The sequence below is a fragment of the Diospyros lotus genome, chromosome 2 (assembly GCF_014633365.1).
Source record: "Diospyros lotus cultivar Yz01 chromosome 2, ASM1463336v1, whole genome shotgun sequence".
Lineage (NCBI taxonomy): Eukaryota > Viridiplantae > Streptophyta > Magnoliopsida > Ericales > Ebenaceae > Diospyros > Diospyros lotus.
Genome location: NC_068339.1, coordinates 22,796,449 through 22,809,366, shown reverse-complemented (window position 1 = coordinate 22,809,366; position 12,918 = coordinate 22,796,449). Strand labels below are relative to the sequence as shown.

Genomic DNA, 12,918 nt, shown 5'->3' with positions numbered 1-12,918 from the left:
TTACAAGCTGTGGAATAGAAATAACATTTTGAATCACATTTGTTATATGTAAACAGTCATATAAAACCAGTACATGCCCAGAAGGTAAAGATACAAAAGCAATCCTTATGGTTGATACAACAACGCTTGCCCCATTGCCAACTCTCAAAACCACCTCGCGCTTCCCAAACGCCCTACTTTGATTGAGATCCTGGGCAAACAAACAAATATGAGAAGTATCACTAGAATCCACAATTCTAGAAGCAGGGATCAACCAATCGAAAGATCAGTCTTAATAACACACATAAAAGGAAAAATACCTTGACCCTTCGGGCACTTTCCCTTAAAACTCCTCAAATAGTCCGAGCAGTTCCTCTTCCAGTGTCTTTTCTGACTGTAAAAGTAACAATTACCCTTACCTTAAACCTCCTTACCCTTTGACTTTGTTTGACCATCATTTCTCTTCCTCTTCCTAGATTTTGGCTTCTTCTGAGAAGAAAACAAGGCAACAGCGAGAACTCTTTCTCTACCTTTTCCTTTCATCTGTGAATGGTTAGTTATTAACATATTTAATAACTCAAGGAGAGAGCACTCGATCTTATTCATATAGAAATAAGTAATAAATAAGGATAAACAATCTAGCAATGATTGTAAGACAAGATTAGTCCGGAGTTGAGTGTTCATTGGGAATTCCAAGGCATTCAGCTAACCAATCATATTGATCATGCTGATAGCATGGTCTCCAACATACGAACCTCAACCATCCGACTCGAAACAACTTCTTTGATAACTCAAATCGAACTTTCTGACTATGCTTACCAAAGAGGTCCCTGAGATGATGTATCATGCTTGTAATACTCATGAAGTGCTCAAGCTGATGCTATAAATCATTGGATATCGATGTGAAAATATAGTTACAAGCTCTTATGTCATCTTTTTCTCAAAATCTCCCAAGACAATCTCCTCCCCAATCGCAGTTTAAGGAATTTCAATAGGTGGTATATAAAACAAAGTATCATCTATCCTTTTCATATTGAGCACAATTTTAAAACTCCAAAACTAGTCAAAACAATTTGGGCCAGTGATTCAATGGATTTAAACCTTCTATTTTATCTGCAGAAAATAAATAGATATATTAGTTTGTATATTTGTAAAACTCCATTCAATTAAGGACTTTTGAATAAATTGGTACTCCCACTAAAATTTTCAAATCATGCACTTCTCGGCAGCAAATGTGATTCATAGAATCCAATAGCGGGTGGTCGATTTCTCTTTCATAAGAGTACCCCTCACATTTACAGTTTTTTAGAATGCTCTCATTTTATTTTGCCTGATGAATCAATTAGATCCCATCATAAACCTCACATTTTATTTTGCCTGATGAATCAATTAGATCCCATCCACTATCTAACTAAGTGCAATGAGTTGAACATCACCCTCTCTTTTAGTTACTTGGTTAGGTGAGACCCGTTGAACACTGCCTTATCTCATGGTTAATAGGAGAAATCAAACAATTTTTCATGAAATGCACCCTCACATTTATAGTCTTTTGGATATACCCAATCAAACTGATGAACTCCCATGATAAATGAATGCCATGATAAATCAGATTTACTGCTTAGATCAAATATTAATTTTATGAAAAGATTTTTGGGCTTCTTATTTTAAGGTCTCATCAGATTCCATCATTCATTCCATCACGCAACCATTGCTTAATAAAATGAACAATAAATTAAACATGATGGCCATGGTTTAAATCATGTCACACATTAACACCTTGATAAACTACTAGCTTCACTTTCTTATGTTGCACTCAACTCCTTGACGCCATCTTCAATTTACAAAATTTGTAAAATAAAGACTAAAAAAAGCTACTTGAGACTTATACCTCAGTACCTACCCGAATGAATAAATTATAATAAATTAAATAAAATCAAACGAAACCCTATAACATTCATTCAAACTAAGCCCATACTCATCCTGTACATACATCGGCTTTCGGTAATTCAAAATAATTTTTAAAAACATTTATCTTGTATATGTCAAATAATACAATTTGACATCCAAACATGTATATCTATATCCCCATGTTAATGTCCAATGTGAATTACCGCACAACCATAAAAAACAAAGCAATTAGAGCATGTTGTCTGGGTGCTAGAACCGACACCCCAATTAAATGCAATATTTGACTCATACAACTGTGTATATGCATTAAATACCAAGCTGAGGCACATATACCATAAAAGGGAATCGATAGTATGGCAGAACGGGCAAAACTAAAATTTTTATCGTGTATCAAATACATGCAACAAAATATAATATGCACGCCATAAATAGCTTGGGTATTTAAGCAACACACATATTCATTAAATGAATATATAAATAAATGCATACCTGTTGTTCGATGTAAGGATGGAGTATAACAAACTTAAAAGAATGAGGTTTTATCAAAATCTTTTTATCACATATTCTCAGTATTTTACTCATCTCCCTTTCTTTGATGGTTCTAACTATAATTATTGGAAGAAAATGATGACTTGCTTTCTCATGCAAGATTTTAATCTTTGCAATCTATTAAGAAGGAGGTAAAGCAACTCGACATAGAGAAAATGAAGGAGTGGACAGAAGCTGACAAGAGGAATATGGAAGCAAATGCAAGAGACATGAATACCTTGTTCTATGCTTTTCCCTAAGGAGTTCAATCGAGTCTCAACATACAAAATGACAAAAGAAATTTGGGACAAACTAAAGGTAACTCATGAAGGTACCAAGCAGGTAAAACAAACAAAAATCAATTTACTTACTCATAATTATGAATTTTTTTCCATTAAATAAAATGAATCTATAAAGGAGATGTTCACTAGATTTAATGATATTGTTATCGGACTAGAATCTCTAGGTAAAACCTACACAAATGGTGAAAGAGTAAGAAAGGTTCTAAGAAGTCTTCCTATAACTTGGGATCCTAAAGTCACAGTTGTAACTGAAGTTAAAGATTTAGATATTCTATCCTTTAATGATTTACTAGGATCATTAATGACTCATGAAATTATGATAAGAGAGATGATGTAGATGAGTCAAAGAAAACTAAAAATCTAGCATTTAAAGTTAAGAAAGAAGAGCAAGATTCTCAAGATAATAAAGATGATGACTTTTGTTAGTTCTATATAATGGAAAATATATCCCAAGAGGGGGGGTGAATTGGGATTTGGGTAAATTTTCAATAACTTGAAAAACTTTGGCTTGTAGGATACTAGGTTTCAAAATCTGAAAAAGTATGTTTTGAAACTGACCTCTTTGTTAAGTATGTTTCAAAACACAGATGAGTATGTTTCGAAATCTAACTTACTAGAATGTATGTTTCGAAACCTTGCTATCTGGTTTGCTTATTTCGAAACTCCTTTCGCTTTTGAAAAATGTTTCTTTCGAAAGCATATGCAAAAAAAGTAAGCGAGAGAAATAATCAAGGCAAGTGCACACGAGATTTATAGTGGTTCGGCACCCGCCTACTCCACTACCTTCAAGTTTACCCACTTGAAGGATTTTCAACCACAATCACTTTCACTAGTGATCAAACACACCAAGGGTTTTACCACGGTTCACCCTAAAACCTTACACAGTGAGTTTTTATGGCTAAACTCAAACCTTCACCAAATGAGTTTTTTTCAGGCTAAACTCGAACCTTACAACATGTGAGTTTTAGGCTCAACTCAAACCTTTTCACAATGAGTTTTAGGCTAAACTCAAACCTTACAACTTTGAATCAGATAAATAAAGTTTTATCTATTACAGCCCAATAGATTTAATGTAATGAAAACATCTTACCAAACACGGCTGTACAAACCTTATTGGTTTGAGAGTAGGAGAGCTTAGGTGAAAGAGACTTTGAATGCTTTAGCTCGCTTCTCCTTTTTCACACTACACAGTACACTTTGGAATGAATAGAATGGATCTTCCTTGTAGGTTTTCACCAACTGTTTCCTTTCACAAGTGCTTGTGAGTGTAACTTGTGTCTCTTGAGATTGTATAAAACGAGTAAGTGCTTGTTCTCTCTTATTCTTGTATATTGTGGATCGTCTCTTTATCTTTAAAGACCTGCTATATATATCAAGAAGCAAAATTCTGACTAAAAATAGCCATTAGAGACAAGATTAAAAAAGTAGGTTTCGAAACATGAAAAGTGTGTTTCGAAACATCACAGAAATAGACCAGGGTTTTGAAACATGCACATTAGGTTTCGAAACATCACAGCTTCCAACTGGACAAAGCACTTAGAGACACAGACAAGTGGAAAACAATATCCTTAAAGAATCTCATGGCCATTAGGATATAAAATTGGTCTCCACTAAATCATTTAAGAAATGAGTTTGCAGGGCATGGCTAAATCATTTTAAAATGATTTTAGATTAAACAAACATTCAGCTCCCATGCTTCTTGGTTTTGAAAATATTATGCTGACAAAATGTCAAAGGTTTTGAAACCTCATGGGTAAATCATTTTAAAATGATTTTATATTAAACAAACATTCAACTCCCATGCTTCTTGATTTTGAAAATATTCCGCTGACAAAATGTCAGAGGTTTTGAAACATGAATAGGAGGTTTCGAAATATACATCAAGGACCTCTTTCAAAGCAAATGCAACTCAAAACACTTATAATGCTCTACAGACAGAGACATAGGTTTCGAAACATAATAGGGTAGGTTTCGAAATATGATATGCAGATTTAGCAAACATTGAAACCTAGACCAAGTGCATTTCGAAACATATAAAGAACCATTTCATATCAGTTTTTCGAAACATACAAACTTGGTTTCGAAACACCATTCGTGAATTTGGATTTTTACAAACATTTAAGCATTTCGCGCCAAAAAACTATTCATGCAAATTTCGAAACATGAAGGCCTATTTCGAAATATGATTTTCACAAAGATAGGTTTGCATCACATACATTTTCTCATATACCAAAAAATATGATACAACAACTTTGTAATACTTGCTAGAAGATTTAGTAGGTTTATGAAAAAAGGTAGATTCAATCAAAGGAGAAACTTTAAGAAAGAAAAAGAACAAGGCAAGAGGTTAGGTCATGTAAGAACTGAGTGTCCGTTGTTGGAGAAGAAGGAAAGGAAAGGAAAGAAGAAGGTTTTAGCCGCTTGGAGTGAGGATGATATATCCTCGGGCGATGAATCACAAGGCAATTAAGTAGTCAACCTATGTCTCATGGCCAAGGAAGAAGATGAGGTAACCTCTCAATCCATTCTTTCAATTTCAAATTTTTCTCTTGAAGAATTATATGATGCATTTAATAATGTAATGAGTGAATTCAAAAAAATTAATTTGAAAAACAATGCTTTAAAGAAGAAACTAAAATCACTAGATAAAGAAGTAAATTCTTTAAAAGAAGAAAAAAAAAAGTCTTGGATTAGTGATAAAAAGATTTTGATTGATGAGAAAGAAAACATTTCCAACAAAATTTAGATTTAAAGGATTCTCTAGAAAAACTTGTTGAAGGCAAGAAGAAACTAAAGATGATTTTAAGATTTCAAAAGAATTTTGGTAATAAACAAGAAATTGGTTTTGATCCATTTCAAATCAAGCAAAAAAAAAAAACTATTTTTGTAAAAGCTTCCCATCAAAAACCTAGTTAAAAGAAATTATTGCATAAACCAAATTTTTCAAGAAAGAAAATCACATAGCATTATTGTGGTAAGTATGGATATTCAATTAACAAATATTTTATAAGAAACATCCCATATAAATTTAAACAAAGTTGGGTGCCTAAGAAAGAGTTCTATGCTAACATAAATGGACCCAAGGAGGTTTGGGTACAAAGGGAACAACTTGATTACTTTTGTGGCAGGTTGCTTTTGTGGCAGGAGCAAGTGGTTCCTTGATAATGGATGCTCAAAGCACATAACAGGGGATGAGCACCTCTTCAACAACATATCTTACAAGCAAGGAGATAATATTGTCTATGGTGACAACTCCAAAGGTAAAATTTTTGGCATTTGTTCAATTTTTTTGATAGAAAATGTTATTTTGGTTGAAGGACTTAAGCATAGTTTAATTAGTATAAGTCAATTATGTGACAAGAACCATAAAGTATGTTTTGACTGTAATTCATGTGAAGTTGTTTGTCTAATAACAAATGACGTAAAATTAATAGGTAATAGGATAGGAAATGTTTATATTATATATTTAGACTTATCCTTATCTAGCATAGAAAATTGTCTAGTATCAACTATCTCTCAAAATACTTAGCTATGGCATAATAGACTAGGATATGCTAGCATGAATGTCATCAATAAATTATGCAAACATGATCTTATTAAAGGATTATCTAAGCTAAAATATGAAAGAGCCTACATTTGTGGTGCATGTATGAAAGGCAAACAAATATGTATATCATTTAAGCTTAAAAATGAAGTCTCAACCTATAGGCCTCTAGCTCTACTTCATTTAGATCTCTTTGGACCTATGAGGACACAAAGCCTAGGTGCAAAACAATATGTGTTAGTCATTGTAGATGACTATTCTAGGTTCACTTGGGTAATTTTTCTTACATCTAAAAGTGAAATATTCAAATCTTTTGAAATTGTTTGTAAAAGAGTTCAAAAAGATAAAGGTATATGTATTTCAAAAATCAGAAGTGATCATGGGGGAGAATTTGAAAATCAAGAATTCAAACACTATTGTGAAGAAAATGACATTGATCACAATTTTTCTAGTGCTAGAACACCTCAACAAAATAGGGTAGTTGAAAAGAAGAATTGATCCTTACAAGAAATGGCTAAAATCATGTTATGTGATAAAATCTTCCTAAATGCTTTTGGGAAGAAGCCATAAGCACTGCATGTTATATTTTGAACAGGGTTTCCATAAGACCCATTTTAAAGAAAACCCACTATGAGTTATATAAAGGAAGAAAAACAAATATTTCATATTTTTGGTAGTGCATGTTTTATCCTTAACAATGGTAAAGATTCTTTAGGTAAATTTGATGCTAAGAGTGATAAAAGTAATTTCTTAGGATATTCCACTCAAAGTAAATCATATAGAGTATTTAACAAAAGAACTTTTGTAGTAGAAGAATCCATTCAAGTGATAATAGATGATGTAAGTGTTGATGTTCCAAAACCTCATGAGGATAATGAAAATGAATTAGGCTAAAATTTTGAAAGATTATCATTAGATAATAAAGAAATAAATTCATAAAATAATGATATTCTCAACGACGAAAATGAAACTCATGAAAAGAGAAAACCATCATTGCTAAGAGAAAGAAAATATATAGAAGAAAATGAAATTAGAGGAGATCTCTCAAAAGGAATTAAGACTAGATCTTCTCTTAGAAATTAATATCAATATGTTGTCTTCAGAGTTGGAAAATGGGTCGGGCAACCATGGGCCTGCTCGTCCAGCCCAGCCTAGTACTGTAACAAATGGGTCAGGCCGGCCCAGTGCTTTGTGGCCCGTCCCACCAAAAATGAGGGTGGCCTACCAAAATGGCCCAACCCAACCCGCCTTAGCCCATTTATTAAGGGCCATGCCGGGCCCCCATTTTCCATTGCCCAACCCGGCCTACCTCCCTCGTGGGCCAAGCGGGAGGTAGGCCAGTCCAGGCCGACCAGCCCATTTTCCAACTCTAGCTGTCTTTCTATCTCAAATAGGGTCTAAAAACATTAAGAAAGCCTTAAATAATGATTATTAGATCATTGCCATACAAGAAGAGCTAAATCAATTTGAAAGAAATAAAGTGTGATAATTAGTTTCAAGCCCTAAAGAACATCAAACCATAGGAACCAAATGGGTGTTTAGGAACAAAATAAATGAAAATGGAATTGTTGATAGAAACAAAACTAAATTAATGGCTCAAGAATATAGTCATAAAGAAAGAATAGATTATAATAAGACCTATGCCTTCGTAACTAGATTAAAAGCTATAAGAATGTTACTAGCATTTGCTTGTCACAAAAATTTTAAACTATATCAAATGGATGTTAAAAGTGTCTTTTTTAAATAGTTATATAAATGATGAGGTATACATATTTACTATAGAAACATTCTCTCCAAAATGCAAAGTAACGATTAGTAATTGAGAGATTAATTCAAATTTCATTTTGTTATGGGTATCCGCACCACTACCTATGGGTTGGCCACAACCCAGCAGGCCGGCCCAATTGTCAGAAGCTCAATAAGTCCAAGGCTGAGCTCGTCAGAACAAGGCCACACGTCACTCAGACCGCAGAATCAAGCGAGCTCCCAGGCCCAACCAAGCTAGCTCCCAGCGATGCTTCCAGCTCGTTAGCCGAATCATCCATCTCACATAAATACAATGCCTCAGAACACTTGGAGACAAGAACCCACTTACTTTATCTAAAACAAACCAGATATCTGATTGTACGGAGCCCACTCCCGATTTTATGGGATTGATAAGGACATCTTGTCTCCATGATATCATCCTTTCACTTTTGAATTTTATACAATTGTAAACATCCTCACTATAAATAGGGGTCAAAAATACCATCGTAAAAGAAGAGAACAACAAGAATAACATACTGTAACTCTGCCGGAATACCCAGAGAACAATTATGGAGTAGGCATTATTCTGGCCGAACCACATAAAATTTCTCCACATATTGTTTATCTTTGCTTCTACTTTGTTCTTTCTCTTTGTGTTTGGACTTATTTTCTCATTACGAATCTCTGAATCACAGTCGACTGATTCAGAATGTTGACACATTCCATTTGCATGAGAAAAACCATCAAACCACATTTAATGAATTGGATTTGTCTAAGAAGTTAACTCTACGTGTATTAAATGATCTATAACGACTATATTTTTAAATTTTAACATATAAATAGTTGAGTATATTTTGACATTACCTAAGTAATTTTAGCAAATACTTAAGTATGCTTCAATGAAACCTATATCATTCATATGATATGTTACTAATTTGCTACATCATCCATTTAGTAACTCAAAAAAAGAATTAAAATAAAAAAAAATATGTTTTATCTTTTGCAATATAATTTTATCTAAAATATTTGGTTTATAAAAATATATTTTATTTTTTATCTAAAAATTTTTAGTTTCTATTTTATTTCCTATAAAAGATTTTATAGAAATAAGATTCTTGACAAAATAAATTGTAGCAGATTTATTAAAAATTTAAAATTTTATGAATTAACCATCAAAATTTAAAAAATTATACCAATTGTCAACATTATGTTAAAATTATTATATTTATCATTAAAATTCATTAACTTAGCAATGCCGAGTCTGCATTGCACAAGAAGGGGATTGATGCAGTTGCAGTGTTTGTCTCGTCGCTTTCTAATACGGTGGCTTAGTGACAAGTCGCATCACGTGGACCGCTTCTATACCTACAACTTCTTGCATGCAAGTCTCCAATAAAATTAATAATAACATATATTAGAAGAGTGATTTTATGTTATTTATGTATAAAAAATTTAATTAAATAACATATAACGGTTATATTTTATTTTTTTAATTTTTAGATAAAATTTTAAATAAAATAAATCATGGTTAGCTAATAACATACATAAACATCCCCCCATGGACCCAATGACCACAAACTGATTGCAGCCATTCAACTAAGTTGCATATTTAGAGACGTAGTTCAAACCGTTAAATCAAATCAAATTAATTAGTTTTGTTTGGTCCGTCTTTTTGTTTTTTACAAAATAATTTGATTTCAAAATTTAAGAAATTGATTTATGATTGTGTAAGTACAGCTCTTCCCCGTTGTTTTCGGAGAGCAAAGCATTAATTGACTTAGCGGACTAGCTTAACATAGTCCACATCAATTATACTTCAGCTTTCACTTTGATTGATTTCATACCTTTTTGAGAATCATGAGCGACTTGACACCAAGCTAGCTAGCTAGCTAGAAATGGGTTTAGGATAATGACAGATCTTATTGCAGCCAGACACTAAGTTCCTGAAAAATAGAGCAACATATGTAACGTGATTCGAGGTCGAAGAAATTATTTAATTTCCAAAATAGGAACCAGAAGGCAATACAATTAACATATTATATAAAAGAGAACTCTGCTCATTCCATCAATTATACCATCTTCCTTTCACTAATTCAAACTCACGGATAAAGTTAATTAAAGATCAAACTGGGTTTCCATTCCCTGTAGCTGGAGCGGCTTGGGACTCATTCCCTTTAGGTGAAGTTGATAGGGGTTGGTTACTTGAAGGTGAGATCGATTTCTTGTACAACTTCTTCATCAGCGACCATACATCTATATGCCGGTTCTCCTTCAACCACCTGTCCAGCAAGTGAATGGTGTGGGCTGCCAGAAGAACAGCCATCACCCCACACCAAACTATCACCCCGATAGAAATAGCATTGCTGAGAGGTCCCCTGTCCTTTTTGGGGGTGATAACGGTGATTGAAAATGCATATGTAAATGCCATCGATGTAACCGTGAGCCACATGATCAGCACCATGATCCACATGAACAACTTTTTCTTGAAGGGCAGTCCGGTCACTAGAAATAGAATTGTGCTTACTGATGCCACAAATCCTATTGTGTTGGCATGAAGGAACAACGGATATGAATCTGGGTAGTTATAAGCCATCACAGCTTCTCCAGCTCTATGGCTGTTTGTTGAATTGGCGGGTGAATTGTCTTGCCAGACACCACCAGGAGGGCTCACCCCGGCTTGGAAAGCCATTGTTGCGATAAGCGACGCCACCACCATCAACGCGTCCTGCTTCTTCGACAGCCACTCAATCTGATTGACTTGTTTGGCTTTCAAGGCATCAGCTTGTCGAAACAACTCCTTGACACTTTTATATTTAGGTACGTCACCTTTGATTTCCTGTAGAATGTCCAGGCATGTGTACCCACATTCGTTTATCATGTTTAACGGGTTATCAGACTTCTGTATGTCCTTCGCTCTCATTACATCCGTCACTTTCCTAACCAATAATTTCATGGCCTGCACACGACGTTATTTATATATATATATATAAGAAAGCATTGGATCAAATAAGAAAGCATTAGCAATAATTGCACTGGACTGAAGTATAATAATGGGACTCCTCCAGCCACAAATAGAAGAACAAGGTGGTTTTGAAACTTATCCCTGAAAAGCTAGCTATATATACCAAAAGGAAAAAAAGGAAGCTCTGATGAATTGCTGGACTTCGATGTTTCAAATTTTGGGTCAGAATCGGACAATATGCCATTCGCTCGTTGTTTGCTGCCCTTCTGGCATATTTTTTTCAAGGATGAATTTACAGCAATTAAACTATATGTGTAAACAATATTGTTCGATCCTTGACATGCATTGAGCTCAATCGATAGGCTTGTTTCTGTTTGTTCTACTCTCAGAGGCCAGAACCAACACAATAAACAACAACAATAACATATGTTACATATCAAGACTTTTATCCCATCCCAGTACGTAGGATCAGACATTAGGAATTCCAAGTAAATCACCAATCGGAATCAACACAATGCCCCGGGAAATTGGTTGAACCTTGCGATGTAAATGTGTTACCAAACCTTCGGTTCTGAGGTAATGCCAACCGTTAATTGCCACACAATTTCTAACTTAAAATGGAGGGTAAAGATCACGATATGCAGAAGCATTACGTAGAAAACATGGGGGCAGAAATGTCAAATGTGGGAAATTTACAGGGTTCAGGCTGGGTAAGTTTCCCTTTTCGGTGAGATTAAGAGGATAAGCAACCATATTGAAAAAGAGAGTTCGACTGAAAGCATTTCAATCATTCAAAATCCAGCCAGCCAAGATAAAATTAGCAAAAGTGAGTGAAAAGGAAAAAGAATGATTCATCACTTAAGCCATATATAACTTAATTAATATATATATCCACCCAACCTAGGAGATAAAGAAGCTCATCAAACTAATAATCAACATAAAAACGGCGACCGAATGAAAACAGTACAGAAAAGGGGGATCAGCATAGATATACCTTAAATTTCTTGTTCTTGACGGCCAGATGAAAGATGGTGTTGCCGCCGGCGTCTTTAGCTTTGAGCAGCTCATGAATCCAGTGGGGTTTTGCTTGAAAGAACTCGGTCAACACACAATCATAGCCCTTCATCGCCGCCAGATGAAGCGGGTTCCTGCCGTCGCCGTCCAGAGTCACGCACATGTCGGGGTTTGCTTGCACTAATGCTTTGACGACATCGCAGTGTCCCCGCGCCGCCGCCAGGTGGAGCGCCGACCACCGCCGCGAATCCAGCACCCCCGCCAGTGCCACATTTTTCTCCAGCAGCTTTTTGACAAATTTCAGGTTCCCCTCGAATGCCGCCACATGGAGGGCCGTGTGGTCGAAACAACCCACCTTTACTCGCCGGAGGATCATTGGATCTTTCTCAAGCAATCGATCCAACGAATCCGTGTCATTTTCAAGAGCTGCCTCGTGCAGAATCTGCTCCAATTTCTCTTCGCCCCCTCTATCTCTCATTCTCTCTCTCTCTCTCTCTCTCTCTCCCTCTCTATCTCCCTCACTCTAATTAAGATGTGAACTGATTTTTCTGATAATAATCCACACACATATATTGTGTGTGTATAGATATATATATATATATATACATGGATGCAAACATACAGAGAGAGACAGAAAGAGGAAACTGGAGTGAAACAGAGGGGTTGAGCTCCGTGGTCCTCGTTGACTAAAAGTCAACATTTGTGTTAGCCGCCTTGGGAGCTCAGATGATGGGGCAAACAGCTATTAGGTATTTATTTACTATTATATGGACACGACTAACGAGGAGATCGTATTTAAGGATAGTTGTTAACTGGGGGAGTTGCTAATTATGTACACTGTTAATTGGAAGGAAATCTGGCATTTTTAAATTAACTGGCTAGTTATTTTCACAATGGACTGCACTAAAATAAAAAAAAAAATTAAAACAAGAAAC

General features: G+C 35.0%; 1 protein-coding gene across 1 annotated transcript; it reads right to left on the bottom strand.

The window, feature by feature from the left end:
- Positions 1 to 9,970: 9,970 nt before the first annotated feature.
- On the bottom strand, positions 9,971 to 12,695 carry LOC127793868 (ankyrin repeat-containing protein ITN1-like). The gene is made up of 2 exons (XM_052324623.1): positions 11,964 to 12,695; positions 9,971 to 10,963 (listed from the first exon to the last, which is right to left on the bottom strand). The coding sequence occupies exons 1-2, from the start codon at positions 12,459 to 12,461 to the stop codon at positions 10,130 to 10,132; spliced, it is 1,332 nt and encodes a 443-aa protein (XP_052180583.1). The 5' UTR covers positions 12,462 to 12,695; the 3' UTR covers positions 9,971 to 10,129.
- Between the last annotated feature and the right edge of the window lie 223 nt (positions 12,696 to 12,918).

Excerpts from the sequence above, each read along its gene's own strand:
- LOC127793868 (XM_052324623.1), bottom strand. The coding sequence starts at position 12,461 with ATGAGAGATAGAGGGGGCGAAGAGAAATTGGAGCAGATTCTGCACGAG. Across the intron at positions 10,964-11,963 it reads TCAAGAACAAGAAATTTAAG|GCCATGAAATTATTGGTTAG; the intron begins GTATATCTATGC and ends CGTCGTGTGCAG.